The sequence below is a fragment of the Gasterosteus aculeatus genome, chromosome 3, assembly GCF_964276395.1.
Source record: "Gasterosteus aculeatus chromosome 3, fGasAcu3.hap1.1, whole genome shotgun sequence".
NCBI lineage: Eukaryota > Metazoa > Chordata > Actinopteri > Perciformes > Gasterosteidae > Gasterosteus > Gasterosteus aculeatus.
Genome location: NC_135690.1, coordinates 5,716,334 through 5,741,777, shown reverse-complemented (window position 1 = coordinate 5,741,777; position 25,444 = coordinate 5,716,334). Strand labels below are relative to the sequence as shown.

At 42.8% G+C, this 25,444-nt stretch overlaps 3 protein-coding genes and 1 long non-coding RNA gene across 4 annotated transcripts; 2 read left to right on the top strand and 2 right to left on the bottom strand.

Annotated features, from left to right (window-relative positions):
* Positions 1–1,273: 1,273 nt before the first annotated feature.
* Positions 1,274–3,777, bottom strand: atpsckmt (fATP synthase c subunit lysine N-methyltransferase). The gene is made up of 4 exons (XM_040172001.2): positions 3,091–3,777; positions 2,602–2,739; positions 2,432–2,482; positions 1,274–2,343 (listed from the first exon to the last, which is right to left on the bottom strand). The coding sequence occupies exons 1-4, from the start codon at positions 3,346–3,348 to the stop codon at positions 2,122–2,124; spliced, it is 669 nt and encodes a 222-aa protein (XP_040027935.2). The 5' UTR covers positions 3,349–3,777; the 3' UTR covers positions 1,274–2,121.
* Positions 3,189–5,026, top strand: LOC144405466 (uncharacterized). Its single transcript, XR_013467067.1, has 2 exons — positions 3,189–3,327; positions 4,457–5,026. It is a non-coding gene; the product is annotated as an uncharacterized LOC144405466 (long non-coding RNA).
* LOC120816414 (neuropilin and tolloid-like protein 1) lies at positions 3,771–12,701 on the bottom strand. The gene is made up of 10 exons (XM_040171998.2): positions 12,351–12,701; positions 12,053–12,118; positions 11,402–11,536; positions 11,053–11,301; positions 6,726–6,767; positions 6,485–6,612; positions 5,998–6,226; positions 5,588–5,701; positions 5,355–5,499; positions 3,771–4,775 (listed from the first exon to the last, which is right to left on the bottom strand). Exons 1-10 carry the CDS (start codon positions 12,376–12,378, stop codon positions 4,277–4,279), a joined length of 1,635 nt encoding a protein of 544 aa, XP_040027932.1. The 5' UTR covers positions 12,379–12,701; the 3' UTR covers positions 3,771–4,276.
* Positions 12,702–14,655: 1,954 nt separating this feature from the next.
* On the top strand, positions 14,656–24,935 carry LOC120816505 (cysteine-rich secretory protein LCCL domain-containing 1). Its single transcript, XM_040172153.2, has 15 exons — positions 14,656–14,970; positions 15,597–15,899; positions 19,163–19,281; positions 19,793–19,925; positions 20,583–20,698; positions 20,921–21,021; positions 21,203–21,370; positions 21,474–21,534; positions 21,773–21,839; positions 22,421–22,551; positions 22,666–22,709; positions 22,796–22,868; positions 23,265–23,334; positions 23,591–23,724; positions 23,974–24,935. Exons 2-15 carry the CDS (start codon positions 15,642–15,644, stop codon positions 24,023–24,025), a joined length of 1,527 nt encoding a protein of 508 aa, XP_040028087.1. The 5' UTR covers positions 14,656–14,970; positions 15,597–15,641; the 3' UTR covers positions 24,026–24,935.
* Positions 24,936–25,444: the final 509 nt, after the last annotated feature.

Sequence of the window (25,444 nt, the reverse complement as noted above, 5' to 3'; positions counted from 1 at the left end):
TTGAAATACACACCCATGATCATATTTAATCACAAGAACAATATCGCTGGTAGAAAGTGGTACAATGGTATTGAACCAATAATAATGTGTTATTATAATAATAATAATAATAATAATAACAATATAATGTGTTTTATTCAGGTGCATCCTGTGGAACTTCTCTTTAATGGCTTCACCGGTTTGTGTCCAGGGAACAAAAAGGTTTAAAAGACGTTTCAGAGCAAGGCACACTCTACTCACGGCTCTGCATACAGCAGCTTACCAATATTCTAATGTTGTAAAGGAAATACTACACAAAGAATGTGCTCATACGTGAGAGCATGTCCACGATGGGGGACGTTACTTATATGAGGACGGGTGAGGTTATGTACATATTTGATGGACTGTGAAGAAAAATGATACCGTTCAAACAAGTAGTTATCTGGAAAAGACAATATATCTAATCGGGACCTCAATATTCTCTCCCGACGTGTTTAACACCCTGCGAAGTAAAAGCGCGTCTTCATCAACAGGATCCAGAAAGGACGCGCCGTGTTTCGAGGAAACACGTTACAGATCTTATTTTGTTCATATGTGTAAACTGCGCTAAAATCCGCCTGATACAGAGTAAAGCCTAGTTTATGCTTCTGTGTTTTCAGAGCGACGCAGACGCAAGACCCCTTGCGTGTCCCTTGCGTGCCTTTTCACACGCCTTTGCGTCCCTGCGTGCGTCGACCCATTTTTCTGCCGCAGCATAAAGTAGGCTTTAAGGCCTATCGAATACGTTTTAATTTTTTGGGGAGTTTTTCCTGTGCCGATGTGAGGGTTTCTGGACAGAGGATGTCACCTGTGTACAGACTGTAAAGACCTCTGAGGCTAATTTGCGATATTGTGTACAAAATAACATTAAATGAATCATACAATCATGGCAAAAACTGACAGCGCCCCCCCTGCAAGGCCCGACAAAGTTTTGCAGACAAGTTAACGTTAAATGTGTGTTGGTAAAATATATAAGCTCATTTAAGTGCCTCGTCACTAATCAATCAGATTTGTTTAAATGTGTCTGCTTGCAGGAGGCTTCATGGAATCATCATCATCCAATGAGAATAATGATCTCAACTCTTTCAGAGTGTGTAGATGAAAACAAGCCCAAAGAATCTAATTGATACGAATGAATAGGATATATGTACTGTGTCAGCTTATGTATGTGTAGATGACCATATAGAACTAGGAGTTTTATTATGTGTGTGTGTGAGAATCATTATATATCCATTGTTCATAATCAGACATTTGATCAATGAAAGCAGTGAAAGTTTATTAAGCAACAAATAAACCAACAGAACTTCATGAAGGGCACGACATGCAGCGGCTTTCCAGATGTTCTCTGCATCGCAACACCGTACAGACATGGACAGTGTGTGAGACAGTCTGTGGGACGGTGTGTGAGACATGAGAGAGTGTGTGAGAGAGTATGAGAGACAGTCTGGGACAGTGGACGTTCGGCTGCAGCATGTGGTGTTCATCATGTAACGTTTCGGCCCTGGAAAATCTTCTTGTAAATAAACGATTCCTGTCCTTAGCATCTGTAGCGCTCGTACAGGACGTCATCGCAGCTCAACGTGTCTTTGTGATCTCTGTGAGAAGTCTCTCCCTATAAAACGTTAATCTAACTGATGTCGCTCCTTCATCAATGAGGAAGTGAGCTGCCCTTTTTTTTGCGGGGGAGTGATGAACTAATCCAGCAGGTCAAATGAACCTGCGCCAGAGCAGGTTCAAGTGTTTCCGATGTGTTGCTATGGTGATTTAGACAAACCTGCTTCAGGGAACCAAAAAGCCGGATCTACGTCATCTCATCCTGAAAATATTCGGCTAACTCAGTTAGCCACGTACGAGGAACGCAGACATGATGGGGCTCATAACGAACTTCAACATCAGTGTAATCACTCATTGAGGCCATTGTCAATCAGTTTCTTTTCACAACTTGTTTCATTCTCACACTTTTGACATTGAGTTGTAAACAGTCTCCACCAGCCGTATCAGGTCCATCCCAGGTTAGAAATTGCATGGGTTTAAAAAAAAAAAAAAAGAACAAGGGTTCCAAGGTGTGATGACAAATCGACAACAAGATCTAGATGTTGCCATTTATGCATGTGCATCTAGTTTGTTGTCATGTTCTGGTGTTGTCTTCCCTGCCGTTCCATGTTGCGAGCGTGACGTAAATGTCTTGGCGTCGTACACCCACACGGTGTCTATGCCCTCTCCGACGGTACGTTCAGGGACCCAAGTAGGGAAGGGAAAGCGGCAGGCCACAACCTGAGCTGCACTCGGCAACTCGCACGCCAGCTTCAGCTCCAGCTGATCCATCTGCAGATAAGGACACCAAGGATCAGGACATCAAGAGCAGCGCTTCGGGTTTCTGAAAGCTCACTTGGGATGATAAAAAATAACTCACCATTTGAGGGACTCCAAATATGACGACATTGGAGTACTCAGCAAAACTGACCTAGCAAAAGAACAGTAAATATTTAGAGGCACAGGGAAAGACAGTCTGTTTAATATCACCTGATGTCTTAACGATTTGCTCGCTGTAACTAGTTACTATGAAGATCGTGTCTCGCTGACCTTCCACAAGTCCGAGATGTGGAAGGAGGCGGAGCGGTGGACTCCCTCTCTAATGGCCTTGTAGCGAGAGTACCACACCAGCCAGGGGTTCAGCTCAAAGCCGGACGCTTGAAAACCACGCTTGGCCGCCGCGATCACCTGTGAGGAGGACGAAGAGAAACGCAACGGATCAGCATCAAAGTACCAACAACATGCAGCAACTACAGCAGCGGTAAGAGCAAGTCATGTCACCTTTCTGTTGAAGATTACATCTGCTCTCCTTCAATATAAATGAGTGATAATGTTTGTGATATGCACATTTCACTGACTAAGTCTCAATTTCCCTGCAGTGACATTGTGTTTTTTCCTTTTTTAAATAAAGATTCAGGCCGTATTCTACTATGAACTATGTATTCAATCAACGTATAGGCGGTGTCTGTGCTTATCCTGTCGTGGCGTTGAGGGTAAGATCTTTTGGGGCTCCAGGGGCTGAGACAACGTAGCGCTTACTATCCTCCCATCTCCACTGCCGATGTCCACCAGTGTCCCGGATCTGGCTCGCAGCGCCCCGAGGACATTCTCCACTTGAGCCGTGGTCGCCGGGACGAACGGGAGGCACACTTTTCTCAGGGCAGGCGCGAGAAACGGAGCCGCCACCGCGTACAGGGCGACCAGCGAGCCTCCGAGCACGCCGGTGACTACGAGGCCCACGCGACTCCCGCTCCGCTTCTCCGCGGCGGTCTGCAGGTAAAGAGCCTCTCGCGCCATGACGCTAGCGTAACGGAAACCACAACCGTTGTATTCATACGGAACGTTTGTTAACTTGAGCTGAACTTGAACTGGATCAAGGGCAGCCCCGGCAGTTGTAGTTTAGCTAACTGAGCTAGCGACCCAATGTAAATGTCACAAAATTAAATGTATCATTTAGTCTACACCTGCTCATTCCGCAAAGCCAAAAGCACCAAAAAAATCTTATTTATAAAACATATAAAACTACCCTATGAAAGGCAGTGGTCTTGTTGATCATACGTCAAAATGTGCGCAGCACTCTTTCTCGTCCGACAGGGTCACAAAAACAATCGAAGAAAGGTTCCTTTTGGATTTACCTCCCTGGTCGTCGCCGTAAATGAAAATCATCTAAAAGAAGGTGGCAGCGTACACACAAATAAACACACAACAGCCATGCAGACTAGAGGAAGAAGAATATGTTTAATGAAAACAATAAACAGAAACATACATATAATTAACTGGGACAAGTCTTACACAAAAAACAAGCATTAATAAATACATTCAATCAATTAAATTATATTTATATTTGACTGTGATATATTAGCTGTGACTAATAGTTTATGTTTCCATCATATACTGATAACATCCGTCGATTCATACTTATTTTTGAAGTTAAGCTCAACACACAAAGGAGTTAGAATATGTGGGAATTCAATTTATCTCAACGTATGTACAATAAATCCTCTTTTCATCCGTTCATGTGTTCAACTGTTTCTTTCCCTGACACTCCCAAGCCCAAGCTGCACCTAATTTCTTTGGTAGAGGGATATTTTTCTCTAGATACAGCTCCAGTCCATCCTATTCTTGTTTCAAGCGATATAAATTTTATTTGCGACTGAGAAACCCTAACAAGAGCTGTAAAGAGCAGCATAACTTTGTATGTTAAACTGCCTCACCTACATCTTTATTAGAAGTCGTTAGAAAGTGTGCGGTGGACAGCGTGGTCCAGCCCCGACGGGCCTCTGTAGATCTGGTGGTGGTGCATGTGGTGCAGGCTGGTGGCGGGACAATCATCCACCATCGAATCCTCCTCCTCCGCCCTGTACCCCTCCGCCCCGTCCTGAGAATAACTATGCTTCATCACCAGGACGCTCCTTCGTCCTGTCGGCGCAGCGTGTTGGGGGAGGCCCGGCGACTGCTGGCCCACCATCGCCTGTGGCTCGGCCGCGATGGTGGCGTCCCTCAAGCTCAGGTTGCTGCGGCTGCCGTGGACGCTTCCCTGGAAGGATCCGCAGTGGTGATCGCGGATGCACTTGGAGGAGGAGCGGCGGAGCTTGTGGAGCTTCTCGTAGTCCTCGGCCATGGCGGCATCGGTCAGGTCGCCGGACGGGTCGCGGCGCAGAGTGCAGAGCTCGTAGTGAGGGGGCTCAAGGCCGGGGTGGAGGAGGGCAGGGTCAAAGTCATCTCTGTGGAAAAGACACACACGCACACACATATGGTGCACATAATGTTAAGAAAAACAAAACTTAAATAATGTTTCACCTTAAGACAGAAAGTCTGCGCTCTCTCGCTCAGAGCCACATGGTGTTCTGGGTCATCTGATAATCAAGATGTTTGTGCTTTCATGTTTGTAATCTCACGGCACTTTGTTTTTGCCCCAGAGCCCTGGCTCCTGCTTGCAAGTATTATTTAATAAATGTCCCGTTTAATAATTTTGCACCAGTGTCGAGTAATAATTGTAGGTTTCTACACACTCTAATAAAATAAAAATAAATACGGTTAGCTCCTACAGGCCTGTGATTTGCTCTGAACTACTTCAGATAACAGCAGCATCTGAAAATGTTTTATATTGACATCAATTCCAATATTCCTTTACTAAAATAAATGTACTAGTATTTCCCACTGATGTTCTGTGTAGTACAGTAGTGTGTAAGTGTAAAGTAGCATATGGAAATATTCAAGTTGACTATACGCATGTCAGAATTGACAGTGCTAAAGAACCACACCATCGTGCCGCCAAATATGGATAAGTGCAGAAACCTCACCTGCGGATGATGTACTTCTTGCGTGGCTGTTTGACCTGGATGATGACGGAGATGACGAGCAGGATGACGACCAGGCCACAGGTCACCGTAATGATGGTGATGTTAGTGTTATCCAGCGTGTCGAGGATGCTGGCTTTCCTCTTCTCTAGTAGGGGAGACAACACGCAGAGGAATGACTGACGTGTTCAGGCGCATCCAATGCACGGCTGCTCGCTCGGCCTTTGTCGGGGTACCTTTGCAGTGATTCTCGTCCCATGGGTAAACGCAGTTCTGGATGCCGTTGCACACCAGGGTCTGGTTGATGCACATGTTGCTGTGGCAAAAGAAGGTTTCTGCTCCACACGGAGCTGAAAGAGTAAAGCAACTGTACTCAGTAGACGGATTATCGATGTTCATTAGTTGATATTCAATGGCTCAAGGTGCATTGCTGTTTACTTTTTTTTTACTCTTCTAGCTTGGCCAATGGAGCAAGTTGAAAACAATACCACACAATATCAATGTAGAAAGTTATTTCCACACCAAGCACAAGTAGGTATCCAAAGTGCCTCTGGAAAAGCTATATACCGGTAGTTGAATTGCTGGTCCTCCTACTCTCACATGTGCCTGTATAAGGGGCCTTCCAGATGAATGCAGATTCACTCACGCTCATGGAAAGTTGTGAAGAGGATCCTGAATTTGCTCTTCCTGCTTCCCTCGTCTGCCCACAGTCTCACCACGCCCACAGAGGACACCAGCATGACATCATTGGCCACAGTGGAGCAGAATTTATTCTTCAGGTGTTCAACGGAACTGCTGCCATCATAGATGGCAACAAAGTTCCGTTTGCATTCATTAGAGTTGTGCATCTCATACTCCAGAAAGCGCATGTAGATCTGCGGGTTAAATCCAGAAAGCTTTTGAGCTTCTAGGAAAAAACAATCCCCAAGTTAAGCAGATAGGAGAATCTACAATATGCATTTGAAATATATATCCAGAATGTCCAACGAGGGACTCATCAGAGGTAGAAAAAACGTTTTTGTTATGAGTAGGACGAACTGGCATTTAATTAAATTAAATTCACAAACAAATCTGAAAATCATTTACATACCACACCACCACATAAAACCAACAACAGTTTGACAAGTACAGACCCTTGATTTCGGCGGAGCTTTGATGTACCACCGGCAGTCCACAGCCTCAGTCGGCAGCGCCCGGCCCTCTCCGGTTATCTGTACGGATTCCACGTAGCCTTCCGGACCGCTCATCTCAAACTCACAAACTGTGTTATCAATGTGAAATTGTAAAAAAGGGTTTTCGTCACTATCATCCCTCCACTAAAAACAAGGATTCAGCAGGTCGAATCTGTGACATAACAACAAATGAAACGCTCACATGGCAGAGGTGGCAATTCTCCAAGCCCCTTGAACTCCGGATCTAAAAGCAGAACAGAATGACTTTGGAAACATGTAAATCTTTGCTCAAGTCCTTCCACATTCATGGGCCATATGAAGATTAGACAATTTCAAGCTCTCCACATATGTGCAACATGAAAGCACATTATTATTGATAGTTACAAAACGAGTTCTCTTTATTTGTACCTGGATGGGATTTGAAACTGCTAACCTCTAAAAATATGTGAAGCTTCGCTGAAGTATTTGAAATGCGTGCAGGCAACACTCACTGTATTACATTTAGTCTAGCCTAAGGAAAATAATCCGGTGGACAAAAAATACCGCAGAATAATAAAAATAATATTAAAGACATATTGCAAAACCAAATCACAGCTGGCCAAGGCTTACCCTTAATCTATGTACAAGCACATTCCCCTTGCTCTCATTTCAACTCCCCAGATGCCCTTCATCCAAAAAAAAAGGAAAAACACACACTATTTCTTTTCCCTGTCTGACAGCATGAGACAGGGAAGACAAATTGTGTTCTAAACCTTTGTGCTGATGAATCTACTTGCTAGCTGGATTAAACATCCTGATATCCTGGTTTAGTTCGGGGGGGATTAAGCCAGACCAGCAGTGGCAACCGGGTGGTAAAAATGTCATTTGAGTTTTCTAAATTGTCCTAGAGACACAGTTTGACATCAAAGAACCTCAATTAAATAACAAATAAGACACCTTGTAACTTTTGTAAATCTAATCAAACAACAAATACCACATCTGTCATGTGATCATCAGCAATTCAACACATTATTAATCCTCTCCCGTTTTTTAGCCCTGCCTCTTGCTCAGGCTTGTACAGATTATTCCCAATCATGTAAGTGTAGGAGCATAATAATATCCTATGTAATAAATATATAAATCCTTCCTTGTATCTTTGAACGTTACAGTCATATACTATTGATGATTTGCATGTTTCATTTTCAAACTACTGCAGTTTGTACGAATTAAATGGATAGTTTGTTTTTAGTAGATATTGAAGACTTTTTTTGCTATATTTGATCAAAATGTATTGACAGCAATAAATCAATCAAATGTTTTGGGCGAAAATAAACGGTGGCTGTTAGCGGACTGCATTGCACTCATCTGATCCAACTCAAATCAAATGATTGGACAGATTACCTGTCAGTACACCGAGGGCTGTACTGGTAAATTTAGGGGTGGGTAAACTATAAACCTTGTGACGCAACAAGTCTGAGCTGGCTATATTCCATAGCTGGTATCGGTTAAAGTCATTTAAATCAATGACAGTTGTAGTTTATTCAATTTCAAGAAAGTAAGGAAAGGTATGTGTAGGTCTCATGAAAATGAAGGGAGGTGGAGGGTGAAACAAAAAGAAAGGACCTCTTGCAGTGGTCCCAACCCCCGGGCCGCAGCGGATTAATCCAGTTCCAGGCCCCTTTCTTTGTATCTGGTTAGCTGAGTTAGATCATTTTCAGGCTCAAAGCAAGTTTGGCAAAATCACCATAACAACACATCCACAAAATTGAAAAAACTGAGAACTGAACTTAAGTTAGCCAGATGAGATTGCCTCGCCCCCGGAGAAAAATAGCAGCTCTTCCTCAGGGATCCCAATGATGAGCGATATTGGTAGATTGGTGTTTCGTAGGGAGAGAGTTATTCAAGATCACCAAGATCCATTATCATCATGATGACTTCCTGTACGAGAACTATCAGAATACCTTCTCGAGCCGTACATGGTGAACACCACACACCACAGCCGAGCATTGACTGTCCCACAGACGTTTTGTGATGCATCGGGAAAGCCGACACATTCCGTGCTGTTGGTAAAGTTTTTGTCGCTTAAGAAACGGATTGATGCTCCATGTTTTACTGGTTCAATTGATTCAATTTCTGATTATGAATAATAATCATATCAATCACAATAATACATTCTGATCCATACACAGATTCACACAGATTCAAACTCCTAGTTCTACTGTATATGATAATCCATCCATGTATATCCTTGTAATTAGATGCTCTTTGGGCTTGTTTTATATAGTTATTCTGAAAGTTGAGACAATTATTTTAGACATCAAGATCTGGATGATGCATTCCATGAAGGCTGCTGCTGGCAGGCACATCTGCGGGAAATAAGATTGGATTGATTCGCCATAGTTATTCAGTTCAGTTCATTTTATTTTGTTTAGCCCAAAATCTAGAATTTGCCTCAGAGGGCTTTACAGTCTGTAAACATGTGACATCCCCTCTGCCAAAACCCTCACGTACATATATGATACAGGGATGAAAAAGCACTTTGATGGGGAGAAAAAGGGGAAGAAACCTCAGGGAGAATGAGAATCCCTCTCCCGGGATGGACAGACCGCAATGGATGTGTACCGAAGGAACAACGTAAAAGATGTACAGTGCATTCAAATCATTTGGAGAGTTACAGACCATAATACAGTGCAGATAAACATGATTCAGAAGACAGTGTTTATGTGTTCAACAATAAGAAACAGGTGTTTTAAAATGACACCAAAGTTATTTGGGATTATTCTAACGGCAGAATACAAGGCGCATGTCATTTTGGTGGGAGGATGTCAGCGTTGCCAACTTTGCCGCTAGATTCAGCACATTTATCTTCACTCTAAAAGAGTTGTCACTTGGATGATACTTGATGTCCAAGTACGTCTCAAAAACTGTGTGCTTAGTGACTTGAGATGAGAGGCCCTGTAGAATTTTGCGCTGAACTCATGACATGCATAGTCAGACATCAGCCCCCAGCAGCATGTAAGAAAGAAAGAAGACGGCAGGACGGGATGCAGATTAATCTTTGCCCCCCGTCAGTGTAGGTGGCCTATAAAATCTGTTGCTAATGAAGCCTTTGCCTTGGACTCCCTTAAGCCGCTGCGGCGGCTCAGCGCTGACAAGCTGTATTCCCCTGAAGACAAGCTTTCATTAACTTGTGTGTGTGTGTGTGTGCGGCTGTGGGAACAAGTGTCCACTTGTGTGTGTGTGTGTGTGCGCGCGTGCATTCTCAAACATGCTGCCCTCCTCTTCCCTTGTTAGCTACAGCTGCTACAAACGGAAACAAGAGTACGTTTCACAGCAGCGGGCCACCAGACCAATGTGTGACATCGCCTGCAAATGTGTGTCAACGTGTGTTTTAATTGGGACACAAAGCGGACTGTGTAATAGAGGCAGTCAACAGGATGGCCACGCAAAACTCACTGCATGGTGGAGGGTTGGAGGAGAGAGGGCCAAGGAGAGGAGTTAAAGTGCTTAGAGTTGTTGTAATAATCTAAACATCATCCCTGACAGCCCGCCAGAGCACCAGCTGGTACGTTACAAGATCAACAATATAGAAGAAATGTGTTTGTGGGACGTAGGGGGAAGGTCGGGGTGGATGGACGAGTCAACTAAACATCTCTCAGAGCTCTCTTTTCCAAACATGACCACAGTCATCTCCACCCAAGTGGCACTACTAATAGTACTGATTACTGTGATAACTTAAATACTCAATGCTGCTGTTTAACACAAACCTACCCAACAGATAACATTAAGGGCGACTTAATAGGCATGCCAATGTGTCCTTGGGCAAGGCACTTTACCCAACATGGCTCCTGTAGCTGCGACTGCAGTGTGTGACTGTTAGTTATTGAGGGGCAGGTGGCTCTTCTTATTGAACTAGAGCTTGATGGATATCAAGAGAGCCAACCCTTGAGAAAGGCAACCTTGCCGGTTGGATTATTTGAAACTGAATTTGGGTGATTCACTTTTACGTCCCTCTATAAATTAGATTATGTGACCAAAGAACATGTTGGATAACCCAGCTCCCGTTCTCTTGTTTGTATAACAAACAGAGGTTAGAGGTCACAATAAACATTTAGTTGTCAAAGGTAGAACTTGTTTGGTTAAATTGAAGAAGAACGTGAACCTTGATAATCCTGCCAGTACACATGCATTATCTATTGAGAGATGTGAAACGTTTCTGCCCACTTTACTGCGCTAATGTATTCACATACAGTTGTCAATGCATATTTAGTAGACACACAGCAACGCAAGCTGTCATTTCTAGCAATTTTTGTGTCCACCTACAGAAAGTAAGTTCAATATTCTCTCTACTTCAAGCTTTGGTTTGGTCTCCACCAACTACTAAGGAAAATGTCTGTCTCAATGTGCCGTCACTGTCTAGTCTCTTACTTAGTTTGTACTACTGGGCTTCTATTTGAGGTCGTTTGCAGTGAAGCATGACCGTGCAGCGCTCTCTGTGTGCTTCCTTTGTACAGCCGATTCTACCCTTTAACCTGTCCTCCATCACTCACCTTGGGTGAAGTTGTACCGCGCAGAGAATCCGATGGCCTCCAGCTCACCATCAGCCACAAACTTGATGTACAGGTACCTCCCGCTGGAGCGGACGCTGGCCGGGCTGTCTTCCCCGCAGAAGCGGCCGAGGATGGGGGAGAAACCGAACGGCCCGTCGCGCACCTCGATGTGGTCGAACTTACACTCCCAGGACGGCTCGATGGAGTACTTGTCGTCGAAGAACAAGTCGATGCACTGTCGGGGAGAGGCTGCAGCGGGGCGAGAGGGGATGGGGACATGGGGAGATTAAAGTCAGGAGGGGGGAAAAAGTGAGTGAGAGGCCTAGAAGGACCAGTGAGAAGGCCTCACCTTCTATGATGTAGACACATTCCTTCTCAGGAGGGTATTTCTGAGGGTAGTTGGGAGAGGTGAAATACCCCCAGTCCGGCTCCTTTACCCAGGTCCCACACTGCCCCGCTGGTGTCACATCTGAGATGTTCTTCCCTGGAGGAACACAAGAACGCACCACTGATGGACAGCTCTTTGTGTTGATTGGTTACTCTGTTTGAAAGTCTCAGAACACAATCCGGACTGTGGACTGGTTGTTGATTTATCACTTTTTTTCTGTGTTCAAATAAGCAGGTTTTAGTCAAACAGCATGTTTGTTAGCATCACAAAGCTAAGTCCTGTTTTTACATTGTGTCAAACAATATACATATAAAGAGGCACAATCAACTATGTTGTGCTCATCCGTATGAACTGGGTGATGACATGTTTGTGTTATTGGATCCCTTTCTGTAATACAGTAGTAATACATTAATTAAATGGTTTTAGCGCTTCTCAGAGCCAAATGGCACTCATCTTTCTTTTTCTCCATCAAAGTGAAAATGTTAAACATTTAGTAGATATTAGGCTGCTCTATGTAGCAGTGCTGTCACTGTGCTATAACCAAAAATACCCAAAGTCTTGAAAATGGTTCAAAGTGAAGAATGACCAGTGTGTCAGGATGGAATGATGTACCTTGAGCTTTTATTTCTGTAGCTGAGGCCCCTGACAGCTCAAGCGAGAGGAGGCTTGCCGCTAAAACTGAGAAAAAAAGTACAATCAAGATTTTTTTGTTTGTTCTATTTGTCGAAAGTCTGCTTAAAACCGTTTTCTCAGAAATATAAAGTCTTAAACAATAGACAAGTGATACAAGTAGCTACACCATAAAGAGGCATCAACGAATATTTACACAAGAACACCATTTCTTTAAAGACATGGACTTTAAATCGTCTACAATAAAATTAAATAAATAATAAAACAGCTATAAACTCACCGATGGGCAGCAGAAGTTTGGGCTCCATTTCTACTCCCTGAGGATAAAGAGCTCAGGCGCAAATGTTGCCATTAAACAGTCGTAGATAAAACATCTCTTCCTTTGGGAAAACGGTCCTTCACAACATGCGCCACAAAGAGTTGGACATTTCTCTCTGCCTCCCTCTCCCTCTGCCTCCCTCGGAGCTCAAAGGATTACCGTGCAAACCTTCGCAATTTTTGCTCCACCTTTAGGCTGCATTAATCCTCTCAGCTGATATAAGGTCACGTTCAAACTGGGCCGAGGCATCTGAGAACTGCCCCGGGCGCGTGCTGTTGGGCCCTTTCATGGTCCAGACTCATTTAGACATTCATTCATACGTAATAGACCGCGGGCACGGCCCGTTGGAGCAGTTCAAGTGTTTTAACCCAAGGACACATGGAAATGAACTTGGGGTCTCGATAAATGACTCAGTGAGCTTACCCATCTCTTTTATGTTTCGTGTTATCAAAACGATGCTTCCAGGGTGTTTGATTTCTTTTAGAAAATCATTAATTACAAGTAGAAAAGTGGTGTTTCCTCCCCAAAAGCTATAATGTCTGAAAGTGGAAGCTGTATCTATTTCTTGCTGAAGAAAATGTTATGACCCTTCCAGAATTTCTGGTAGGCCCATAAACTCTTATGACGCTAAAAACTCATTCTGCATGTTATCCTTTATATGCATCACTGATGTTCCTGGATTAAACACACATACACATGCTAAAATACTAAGTTTACACACAATCATGTGCCATGTTCCTCTTTTGCTTGTATGTCTTTTTCTAAATCTGCAGGTTCCCTTCAGAAAGCCTGGAGCTGATTCAGCCGAGCAGACAGACACCAGAGCGACAGCTCATGTAAACTTTCTTGTCTTTTACTCGTTTAAGGTCTCAAAGGGGATGAACACTAAGCTCAAAGACCACTGACACAAGGATGCCTCGCTAAAATGTGTTTTAATTTAATTATCTTTAATGATATACTCGTCTTCAGCCACTAGGGGGCAGCAGATGCTTAAAGAAATAACATTATCAGAAGTGTTGAAATGATCCTCGCATCACTCAATCAAAGTTGTCTGGTACTTAAGTGCACACTATATTATATTACACTATACAAATGCAAATATGCATATGTAAATATTTATTTGAAACTGGGGATGTTACCTGTTAGGACGATGCTACAAGGACAAATAAGAAAAGAGTAATGATGGATTCACCTTGGCACCCATTGGCAGACTGTCTCTCTTTTGCATATCTTTTTGTGTTTGATCATCTGAAACATCAGGCAGGAGGCATAAAGTGTTAATTGATGAGTTTATGTGGGAGCATTTTGAAAATGTACAGACAGACAGAACCTAATAATACAAAAGCAACAGATCATTTTGGAAGATTGAGGGACAGTCAATATAATTATGATATGCATTGTTGTGTTTCTGCACATTGTCTGCCTTACCTTTGGACCTCAGTGCCGACTCAAAAGTCTTCTTTGTGCTGATGGTCAAATAGGAACAGAGCTTGTTCGGGCAAAGGAAGCAGTGAGAGAGAGAGGGCACACACACACACACACACACACACACACACACACACACACACACACGAACACACACACGAACACACACATCGGCCACAAACTTTCACAAATGTTCTAGTGTATGTAAAAGGCAGATGAATCATTGCTTTGTGGTCGCGTTGCGGGGGAATACTGGCCACCCTGCTGGCTGCTGCTGCCAGTCTCTCTCACACACTGACACACTGACACACACACACACACACACACACACACACACACACACACACACACACACACACACACACACGCACATAGCAAAGGACACTGATGTGATCTCAGATCAGCCCTCCAGGAAAACAAATGTTCATGAATGGGATCTTTGATGGATTTGTGAAAATGATTGTTACTGTACAATAATTAAAAATATGACTGCAAACTGTAAAATAGGCATAGTGACACCAGACCAACAAAAGGCTCTACTAGTGAATGTGAGAATAAATTAAATATCATAAGTGATTTGTTGATTTCTTAGGAATCTTTATAATCTATTATATCATACGTATTATTAGGTACTTTTGATCACACAAAAAGTAGAAAACTGGAGTAGGCTGCTCTCAAAAATACCACGTGTTTACCTTCATGTCACTTGTGGTGCGATCAGGTGCCTCCTCAAATAGATCAACTATGGAGTGTGTGTGTGTGTGTGTGTGTGTGTGTGTGTGTGTGTGTGTGTGTGTGTGTGTGTGTGTGTGTGTGTGTGTGTGTGTGTGTGTGTGTGTGTGAGATGGGGGTGCGGTAAGGGGGAGCGTGCAAGAGAGTTTGAGGAGGCGTGGTTCCGTGCGTTGCGCGTTGCCAAGCTAAACGCAAATTTGGCATATAAACGCAAAATGAGCAGCCAGTAGCGCACTGAGCCAGTCGAGGAATTCAACAGGTACCTATTGACATTTCCCTCTTTCTCTCTGTCGGCCCTCTGCGCTGCACGCATTCTGTGTGATGGACGGAATTAAAGACTCCACGGATTGGAAAGCGTTCGCTCTGCAGTAATCTGGAATATTGCACCTCGGAGATATTTTGATCAGTTTGGAGTCATTTAAAGGTAAACTTTAAGTAGCCAGTGTGTCATGACTTGGCCAATATTATTTAGAACCTGCTTGTGCAAATGTGTTACTTACAAGTGATCACTTTTCCATTTTGCCATCCTAAATTACTACTCAACCATATAAATTCATTTTCAAAACGGTCATTAAAAGAAAAAGAGATAAAAACTATGATCGTATTTGTTTATCAAAAACATGCCTCCCTGCCAGTGCACGTTGGCATGTACAGTAGTAACTTGCATGCCTGTTAAATTTATTTCGTGTGAAAACTGGGTTCACACTGGTCCTTCTGTGCGTAGTGATGCAGTGACCTGCAGATGCACTCAGGCTGCTGGAAGCTGTATTAGACTCCGTGTTTGAAGTGGAGTCCCCCTGTGATTACCGCATTATTTAAACAGAGACAGAGGACAGATTCAAGATGCTGTAGTTCAATCGAAGCATGTTTAGAAAGGGGAGAAATTAATGTGTGCAATGATCAATTTAAATTAAACCATCAAATAATGAGCTACTGTAATAATGCAATGAGCTGTGCATTGGTGCAACAACAGCTGCGAGGAAACTGTAATGGGACTGAAATCTAAACTCTTGTTATTCTACTTCAATATTCCCTGTCTCTGTCTTGCAGCCATTCCAAGAGGGTTCTTTAGTCAGCACCAGCATTCTGCCCGTCATGAAGAGGTCTCTTCCTTTGCCGGGCCCGGTCAGAGCAGGCTTGTTCCTATGTTTGACCCAGACTGCCCTGGCCATCGTCCTCACCAACTCCACGCAGCTGGAGTCCATCTTGGACAAGTACAGGGACGAAGAGTGGTGGAGCGCCAGGTCGAGGGGGAGGAGGGCCATCAGCGAGGGGGACATGCACCTCATCCTGGACTTGCACAACAAGCTGCGGGGGCAGGTTCACCCTCCTGCCTCCAACATGGAGTATATGGTAGGTATATACTCCATGTGTGTGGTAGTTAATTTGTATCAACTGTTTATGAAAGGCCGACCAATCATACTTAAGCAACCATAACAGGGAAATAAAAAAAAACCCTGTGGGGAGATTGATTCAGGTCCGGGTAGAGTTTGGGTAGCATCAGAGGCTCGCGATCATGACCTCGCCATCGGAAGCTTCAGTGGTGTGCATTGGCCTCGAGGAAAACGGATTATCCCCGTAAAAAACGGACAAAAAACCCACCCAAATAAAAATGAAGGAGTTGGTTGCACAATGTGTTTTCCATCGTAAGCTGCAATTGTTAGCATGTTTAACTAACTAGCTCACACACTGTCATAACCCAGTGCTACTTCCTGAGAAGAAAATCACGTGCTTTACAAGCTTGGTTGTATTGGTTTGTTGGTAAGAAAGAGCCCCGTTCACAGCTATGTGCAAGTCGGTTGTGGATGCCATCGAGCTTTAGGTCAAAGCTAGGAGCCCTGTCCTGCTCATATTACCTGAGGGGGAGCTACATTTGCCAAACACATCGGCTAATCCAACTTCTGCTGAGAAATGGAACAGGTCAATACTAAAAGTTATGAGCTCTATTATTCAGTTTTATCTATGTGTTCTACACATCATCATAGCAACGACACCTTTCTGTCTGCTGCCTGTTAGCCTCGTTCTTAACAACTTTCCTGACTAGCTCTGCTCGCTAAAGCCAGGGGAGTAGAGAAGGAACGACGGAGAGAACAGTCTGCAGTCCAAAGCCCCCATCTGGCTAGCTGCAGCATCTGCCTCCTGCTCGCACGGCCTCACTGACCCTGGCCCATTTCCAGCTTTCAACCCCTGCAGTGTTGTCCTGCCCTCTACCTCAACCAACCTTCCCTCCCTCCCTCCCTCCCTTCCTCGCTTCCTGCCCCGCGTCTCCTTACTCGGTCTACCCATTCCTCCTCCTGCTGATTCTCTTTCTTCCTGCCTCACTGTTTTGCAGTCCTGATCTTCGGACTCACAAGCGTTCCCCTCTGGCTTTTTTTCTCCGCCCGGCTCGCTCAAACCGGGGCCGATGTTATTGTTTATTTGATCCTCCGTGCTTCTCATTTTGGGTGCCACGGCAGTGAATCTATTTCCAACATCTCATGCCTTGCCGTTTGGAGTGCGGGCACGGAAGTGTAAACGTATGTCATGCACAATCCAGTGTTTGTTCAGCCAGGGATACTGTTACTGATGATAATGATGTGGTACGGCCGTTTGCTGATGAGAGGCAAGTATTTGGTTTTCAGATTGCAGGATTTTGGAGGCCAAAAGAGCTGCACTTTAACTGCCGCTCGGACTTCTTAATCCCATACAAAAGCCTTTTAAAAACACTTTTACGTCAATTTAAATTGGAAGCACGTCATTTCTTGTCAAGCCTATTTTCCTGTAACTTCTTTTAAGGTTTCCTATAATCCCACCAACCACTTGCAAGTTACATTACAAGTATTTAAGAGACAAGTTTTGTGTATATTGAATTTCCAATGCATTCTTCCTTTTATCTGCTGTATGACTGCATATATAGACTGCATATATTGTCCCTAGTTTAGCAGGAGAGGTGGTCCCGGAAACAGCTTTGTATTTTGGGCACTTAATGCTCTTTGGAATGCTGAACAAAATTGTTACCGTGACCTTTCGGCTGCCGGACAGTCCATCTTCCAACAAGAACACAGAGAGAATAATGACCTGGTAGAGCTCCCTAGTATGCATTGTAGATTGTTCGCAGTGAAAGTTCTGTGCTGAAGTTTAACTTCATCATAACTTAAAGAATTGTGACACAGGGCCGGTGCAGGTGGGCGGTCCTCCCCAGATGTGCCTCACTGACCCACACCTGTTGTTAATTCCATCAACACCACTGCAGCTGAAAGTGATTAAGTTCCCTTTCTGCTACTTACCTGACTAGATCATTATCAGAGAAGTGCAATTGCATTCATGCCATAGATTGATCCTTTCATTTTTTATGCAGTGTATATGTAAACATCCCACTAAGCCCCCTCTTCCTTTGAATCCTAGAAACGCCCCAGAAGCTGCCTTCAGTCTGCCCATAGAATTACTTGTGCCCTGCAAATGTTCGTTCCGCATGCCATTCACTACAACTGAACCCTACACAATTCAAGCATGTATCCATGTTTCCCTGATTTTCTCGACAAACAATACATTAAAATGAAATGATCACATAAAAAGATAGCATTGCATGTCAACCTTGCAGGAGGATAGAGCAGAAAAACACCCGTGTGATCTCAGAGTCAGCCAAATTGGGGAATTAAAGGGCCATGATATCCCATCTCCAGTCAGGCCTGAACAGCAAGCAGAGCCACAGTGAATGGGTAACAGTGTGTCAGTGCTACCAAACACATGGAACACATTATGGTGAGATCAGAGCAGTTACAACTCCACACTCGAGCATTATTCCATTGGTTTTTGACGGGCGATAGCCATAATGCAACCAAACAGCACGCCAGTGGTGGAACACACTGCAGCCTTTCTTCTCCCTCCTCAACAAATTCAACCGTAGATTTAGTCTTGCTGCAACATTTGAATTGCTCAACCTTATACCTACGATCTGCATTGTTCAAAATAGCTTTCAGGTATTTTGACTTCAATGGAGTAAAAAGAAAAACTGTAGTGGAAACAGTGACTCCATTTGTGATAGCTTTCAGTTCTCAGCTTTTTGTTTTAAAAGACACAAAACTTACTGGAAATACGCTATGAAAGAACCACATTGAATAGTTCCAGGCTTCCAAGTTTATGTCGTGGTGGTGATACCTCTCTGTTTCCTTCTCTCTCATGTATGTGTGTGTGTGTGTGTGTTTGTGCGTTTGTAAATGTGTGTAGGAGAGGCGTAGTTTTGACCATACTGTATTAGATTTGCGATGGGCATGCAGCCAATGTATGCACTTAGTTTATTTTGCCTAAAGTATGTAAAGCATGGAATTTGTGGTGCATTTTGATCAAAAAAGGCGATGAGATATCTGAAAAGGTGCAATGAGTACCACTTAAGGCCACAACTGCAGTAAGTGGCCACTTAGGCCACTTAAACCATGAGGGTAATCTAGAGTAGAAGTTCAGGTCTGAAAACATCTGTCAGAGGCAAAGCTGCTCGAAGAGTAATCTAATATTACCAAAACGTATGCGTTGAGCAACAACTGAAATTAGTATATTAACTGCTTACCCTAGCAGAGTTCATATGCTTTAAATAACCCTTTAATCCAGAACCTGAGTGATGTTCTGTGTGTGTACCTCAGGTATGGGATACCGAGCTAGAGAGGAGCGCGGAACACTGGGCACATACCTGCCGATGGGAACACGGGCCGAGCCACATGTTGACACAAATAGGCCAGAACCTTGGAACGCACTGGGGCAGGTGTGTATACAGACGTGGAGGGAACTTTTAAGCTATGTTTTATATGCCTTGTGTTATCATGAGAATATGTACAATATCCTTTAATAAATGTTTTTTCTCATTGGGCTTTCAGCTCAAATGCAACGGGTGTAGAATTGTAGTGTTACTGAGTCAGATGATGTTACATACATAGCTTAAGTTGCGTATGTATTTTAAACCAAAGCAGGAGCCTAACCAAATAGTTTTGTGGCCTAAACCCAACTGCATTTGTTTTACAACGTAAACCACGTGTCACTCTGCTAACCACGCACAAATCTGCGTCAAGATGCTACACAAAAAGGAAAAGACGCTGGGGGCTTCTGACCACACGCCAAAATATGTCCTGTGGGGCTGAAATCACGTTAGACAGACACAGTTGGAAAATAGCCGATGAACATAGTGGCATCTTCTAGAGGCCAAAAAGACAGAGCTAAAAGGTGGAATGAATATTGGTCTCATACTATTTCTCAAGACGTTTCTGGTGTGACTTTAGGGATCGCCCCCCTACCTACCATGTCCAGGCCTGGTATGATGAGGTGAGGTACTACAGCTATCCTTACTCCCAGGAATGCAACCCACACTGCCCATTCAGATGTTCAGGACCTGTTTGTACTCACTATACTCAGGTGAAAATGTTTTTTTATTTCCCTGTCTTTTGCTTTTGTTACTGTGATAGCTGCGCAATTACTGCTTTTATTCGCAAAAAAGATCAGCTGCCTTGTTTAAATGAAGTGCCATTCCATAGCAAGCGAGAAAAAAAAGAAAAAGTGTTTAACAAATTTATTGAAGGTAAACGGGATTGAAATGCTTGAACTTTGTGTAGCTCTTCTGGTTAACCAAATTAGTTGTGGGTAGTTTTAATAGGGAAACCCCCTCAGGACCCCACATAAAGGAGAGGAAGACAGGGGAAGAGAGAAGGAGAAAACAAGGAGGAAGAGAGGGATTATGGGGGCGTAACAGGAGGAGCGGTTTCGGACAGTATTTATGGACCTGCAGGGAGGCGTACGGTGGAGAACTGGTCCTGCCAATCCCATCAGAAAAGGGTTGTATGGCTGAAACACAAACACTCTAACTAACTAAATAACATGCCGTTAATTTGGCGTTCAGATGAGGCACTTCAATGTTGCATACCAAATACCAATGTCTCTTTGGTCAGAGTCCCTCCTGATGGTGGTTGTACTTGTGCCTTAGGTGGCATAACCTTGATCTGGAAGCCCCAACAAATGTGAGAGGACCACGAAACACACGTCGTTGGTTGTTTGTATGTGGGTTTTATTTTTCAGTTGGTGTGGGCTACCAGCAATCGTATCGGCTGTGCCATCAATGTGTGTTACAACATGAACGTGTGGGGGATGATCTGGACTAAAGCTGTCTACCTGGTCTGCAACTACTCTCCACCGTAGGTTTCTGCTTGTTATATATATTATAATATATATGATGTCTGATATCTGAAAATCAGTTATTCACTTTGTTATTTGTAATAACTCCAAACAAGAGACGCAAACAAGATAGTGACAGTCCCAAAATCTGTACCACTGTAATTGTTGGGAAAGTTGGTCAAAGGCTTTTGAGAGATTACATCAAATTATGTAAAATATCATATTGTATCATATTTTTTCAGAGGCAACTGGTGGGGCCATGCTCCATACAAGTATGGAACTCCGTGTTCTGCATGTCCAGCTAGCTATGCTGGAGGCTGCAGGGACAATCTCTGCTACAAAGGTGCGTCTCTCGAGTTGTGGTTTTTTGACATGTTTGAAATACACCTTTGTACGGACCCCAATTTGTTTTTTTACCAATTTCACTAAAAGAAAATGGGCTTGTTTTAGTGGTTTACAACATTTACCCCGTTGATAGTCCCCCTTCTATAAAGAACATGATTTAATCTAGTGCATCTTTTCAGATGGTGGTGTTGACAGGCGTCCAGCTCCTGAGATTGAGGAGACCAACTACATTGAACCAGAACCGGAACCAGTTATGGACAGGGAACCCCGACCCAGGGCCCAGACACCAAATCCCTCACCCAATGACAACCTTGAGCGAAACCAGGTTGTTAGCACGGAGCAGATGTGTAAGGATGCCATACCACATCTGTTTGAATGGTGCAGCAATGAGACTGCAGGTCATTACTGGTATCAATAATTGTGAAAGGCCCTCGTTTATTTGTATATCAGGTCAACAGGTCGACTGTGAGACCAAGCTGAGAGATCAGTGCAAGGGGACGACTTGTAACAGGTAAGAATGCTGATTAGCGTGATGACACTGCATTGGAAAGATGGCAAAATAATGATATCAATTCTGAGAAACATGTGATACAAAATGAATATATAAGATGGTTGAGGATAGTAACAATTATCAGGTCAGAAGAGAATATAATTTAATGCACTGAATTTAGTAAAATTAATAAAAGAGTATGTGTTTCTATTAAAAACAAAGCAACAGACATGTTCACATCAGTGTTTCCTGTCCATAGATACGAGTGTCCGCCAGGCTGCCTCGACAGTCCTGGAAGAGTTGTTGGGACGGGATACTATGACATGGTAAAGGTTTCCCAGAGACCACTTTTTGTGTCAACGGAAAAATGAATGTTTCTCTTAAAGTTGCAATGAAATAGATGTTTTAACTCTATTAGAATGGCCGTCATTTTATCATGTTGAAGGGTTTATATTTATTCTACAAAGAAGTTGATATCTAGTACATTCGTACATACGTTTTTTTCTGTTGATTATATTTCTTATTTTTTAATTTTTTCTACTCTGAGAAGGTGTTTGATAGTAAATAATTATTTATTTTAGTTTAGTTTTGTCAAAGGCTCACTCCAAAAAAATACGTCTTTATGGTTGTCTTGTATTTGCCATTGTATAAAATGTATAAAATAATCTGACGTGGTCCACATGGGTGGTGACACGTCTCCACGTTAAACTAGTATGTGTAATTTGCTGTGTGTGGAGAAATGGGGGCGGGCTAATGCCCATTTAGCAGATTTGGGTACTGAAAACACCATAAAAATCCACAACAAGCTCCTTGGTAGCCTGTTATTTTTACAGGAAACACAACAGTACCTGGAATCAAATAGTACGTTATGTTAACTTTAAGTCTAGTTTAATGTCTTTTACTGCAGCAATCCAGCGTGTGTGGAGCCGGTTTACACTCTGGTGTTATTGACAATGATGGAGGATGGCTGGATGTGACCAGAGTGGGCAGAAAGCAACAATTCACTAAGTCATACAAGAATGGCATCCAATCAATTGGGTATGAATCAGTCTCAATCGATTGTAGTACTAAGCAAAAAATGAGTTGGATTGAGTCTGGATATTAAATTTGCACATAATTTGTAACTTAACAAAGCTTTCTTTAAATTAACAGGAAAAATAGAAGCGCAAATTCCTTCAAAATAGAGTCGGTGCCTGGTAAGGAGAAAACTATCATTTTTTGCTCTCAAGACACAAATACAGTCACATGTAATTTTGCTGTGATTCTTTTTCTATTCTCCCAGTCAAGGCACTATCATGCGACACGACCGTTGCACTTTTCTGCCCTTTCAAGAAACCCATACGACACTGTCCCAGGTACCATTCTGCCTTACATTCATTCACTCGGGAGTCTGAAAACACCTCAACGTCTGAATTAAATTGCAATTAGCCGAGCCAATGAGTCACAGCCGTTGTAAGTAACAGAGGTTCCCTCTTTGGCCCATGTTCCCTTACAAATCAAAGAAAAGCAGCAAAACTGGCCATCAATGACAAAAAGTTGGCATTTGCAGAATTCTACAATAGTTACAGTTCGGAATCTTTTATTGACAAACCAATACGCTGTAGGTGTTAAACCCAGCCTTGATAGTGAAAACTCAACACATTAGATCCTTTTGGCCAGCAGATAGCTCGGCCTTTAAGACCTTTAAGAACACACGGTAGTTCCAGTTAATATATCCTCTGACCTAAAGTGTTCCTCATCTTTTTGCTCAGGTCGTATTGTCCACGGAACTGTCGGCGTGATAGTGTGGCCCGAGTCATTGGGACAAAATACTATTCAGATGTAAGTTCTTATCAGTAATCAGAAATGTACTTTTACAATATGTTGCATTTAGAGCTATTATAGAAACGTATGAATAACTTTACACATGAATTGCCTGATTTATAAAACAAATATAACAACCCATTATAAAAAATACATCTTTTTATGCACATGTAAAGGGACCAGTTAAATTCTGATGATAAAATGAGATCAGTCAAAATTCCTCTTTTTGTTTCTAATAGAAAAAGTTTGATGTAACCTCTCTTTTTCAACTCAGAAATCCAGCATCTGCCGAGCAGCTGTTCATGCTGGAGTGATCCAGAATGAGTCAGGAGGGTACCTCGATGTGATGCCTGTTGATAAAAGGAAGCAGTACAGTAGCAGCTATCAGAATGGCATCACCTCAGAGAGGTATGATCACAAAAAAGTAGTTGAAACAGCTTATATATAGAAAAACTAATGTGAATGTATACATATTTTTGTGTATTTTATTTGATATTAAGTGGGACCTTTTGAGTTTTGAGTTCAGATTTTCATCTGTAACTACCTACATTGCAATTAGTCTTAGAACACTTCTTAGTGTAAGAACCTTTTATTGCTCGGAAAACATAACACAATTTTCAACAGCGCTCTGTTTTCTGCGTGCTGTGCTTCTTCCAGCCTACTGAACCCAACGGGTGGAAAAGCCTTCAGAGTGTTTGCAGTCATCTGAAAAACACCCTCTCAACGGACAGAGTACCATGCGAGATGGCCACTTCACATCCAGCAAACCCACTCATTATCATCCTGCAACCTGTAATTACATTCATTGCTGCGATAAATACCTTGACCTCTGATGCTTAAAGTTTAACGTGGCTTTTCTCAAGGTTTCCCCTCTCAGTTTGGTCACGAGGAACCCGTGGCAAATTACATTCCAGCAAAGGCTGTTTTCGCGATGATGCTCTGGGATATCTTTGGCATTACGTCTCATCTACATTTCAGGTGCTGACCATAATAACCCCACTCGGCTGCCATGCCTCTTTCAGACGTGATATCATGACTTCAGGTTTTTCACTTAGTAGAACATACAGCACCAGACTTAGCTCTGCTCCCAACTTGAAGGTCATTTTATAACCTCAGAGATTGTACAAAAATAATTTTTGATTTAGTATGGCCACACCACTTCCGGTTTCTTAAAGTCGCAACAAATCGAGCACCAGGCACACGTGCTGGTCTGCACGCTTACCTGAGCTGTGTAGCAGCGTTGTGTTTGTTGGGAATGACCCATGTGGCTATGGTTCAATTGTTGCACATTGAAGATAGACTTAATAATATCATACATTTGTTTAAATATTAAATATGATTTACCATACATCAGGCCATACCCACATAAAGAGAGATGTTTCAAATGTATCAAATTCTTTTTGAGTCTTTGCCTCCATATATCATATTTGTCATTCAAGCGTTTATATTTTCATAAAGGACAATCATTATATTCACCTGTTTGTAAATAGTGTAATTGTAACATATTGATTTATTTTATGCAGCAGTTTCCAGCAATTGTTAATAGATTTATATAAATGGACCCTGGCTGGCCAGGAATGTGCATGGCAGAATCACAATTAAAATACTTGTGTAATAAATTCATATGTGTTTATGTGTCACTTCTTATCATTTTAAAGAGTCAGTGTTATAACATTTAAAAATAATTTGCTCCTGCTCAAGATGTGTCAGAACATTCTAGAAACCCCAAAATATAGGCTTGACTCTGCTCCTCAGTTCACATTATATTATATTTCTCGTTTTTCATTCTGTGCGGACATATGGTTACAGACATATGGTTAAGTAGCCACATTATTTTGATATCAGTCCCTATAGGGTCCAGATAGCCTGAGGAATCTGGGCATCAACATTTCAACAACGTCTCAAATTCAGCTGCGGTCCAACCAAGTTTTCTTTATAGAAAGCTGCGGGAGTTTCCAGGAACTGTGGGAAACACAGAGGAAGAAAAAGCTGCTTGTTTCAGGTCCAGGAAGATCTTATCTTTCAGTTGCCTTTAAATGTTTCAATAAATTAAATAAAAGTTGTAAATTCTGTTGATGAAACAATGACAGTTTTTGTCCTTCTAATCCGACACATCCCTCCCATCTCG

What these genes read in the sequence shown, in the direction of transcription:
- atpsckmt (XM_040172001.2), bottom strand. Translation starts at nt 3,348, where the DNA reads ATGGCGCGAGAGGCTCTTTACCTGCAGACCGCCGCGGAGAAGCGGAGC. An exon ending in GCAGTGGAGATGGGAGGATA is followed by an intron (nt 2,740 to 3,090) that starts GTAAGCGCTACG and finishes TCCTCCTCACAG; the next exon opens with GTGATCGCGGCGGCCAAGCG. An exon ending in TATTTGGAGTCCCTCAAATG is followed by an intron (nt 2,344 to 2,431) that starts GTGAGTTATTTT and finishes CCTTATCTGCAG; the next exon opens with ATGGATCAGCTGGAGCTGAA.
- LOC120816414 (XM_040171998.2), bottom strand. Translation starts at nt 12,378, where the DNA reads ATGGAGCCCAAACTTCTGCTGCCCATCG. An exon ending in GGACGAGAATCACTGCAAAG is followed by an intron (nt 5,500 to 5,587) that starts GTACCCCGACAA and finishes CTCCCCTACTAG; the next exon opens with AGAAGAGGAAAGCCAGCATC. An exon ending in AAGAAGTACATCATCCGCAG is followed by an intron (nt 4,776 to 5,354) that starts GTGAGGTTTCTG and finishes TCTTTTCCACAG; the next exon opens with AGATGACTTTGACCCTGCCC.
- LOC120816505 (XM_040172153.2), top strand. Translation starts at nt 15,642, where the DNA reads ATGAAGAGGTCTCTTCCTTTGCCGGGCCCGGTCAGAGCAGGCTTGTTC. An exon ending in GTCTGCAACTACTCTCCACC is followed by an intron (nt 20,699 to 20,920) that starts GTAGGTTTCTGC and finishes ATATTTTTTCAG; the next exon opens with AGGCAACTGGTGGGGCCATG. An exon ending in AATGGCATCACCTCAGAGAG is followed by an intron (nt 23,725 to 23,973) that starts GTATGATCACAA and finishes TGCTTCTTCCAG; the next exon opens with CCTACTGAACCCAACGGGTG.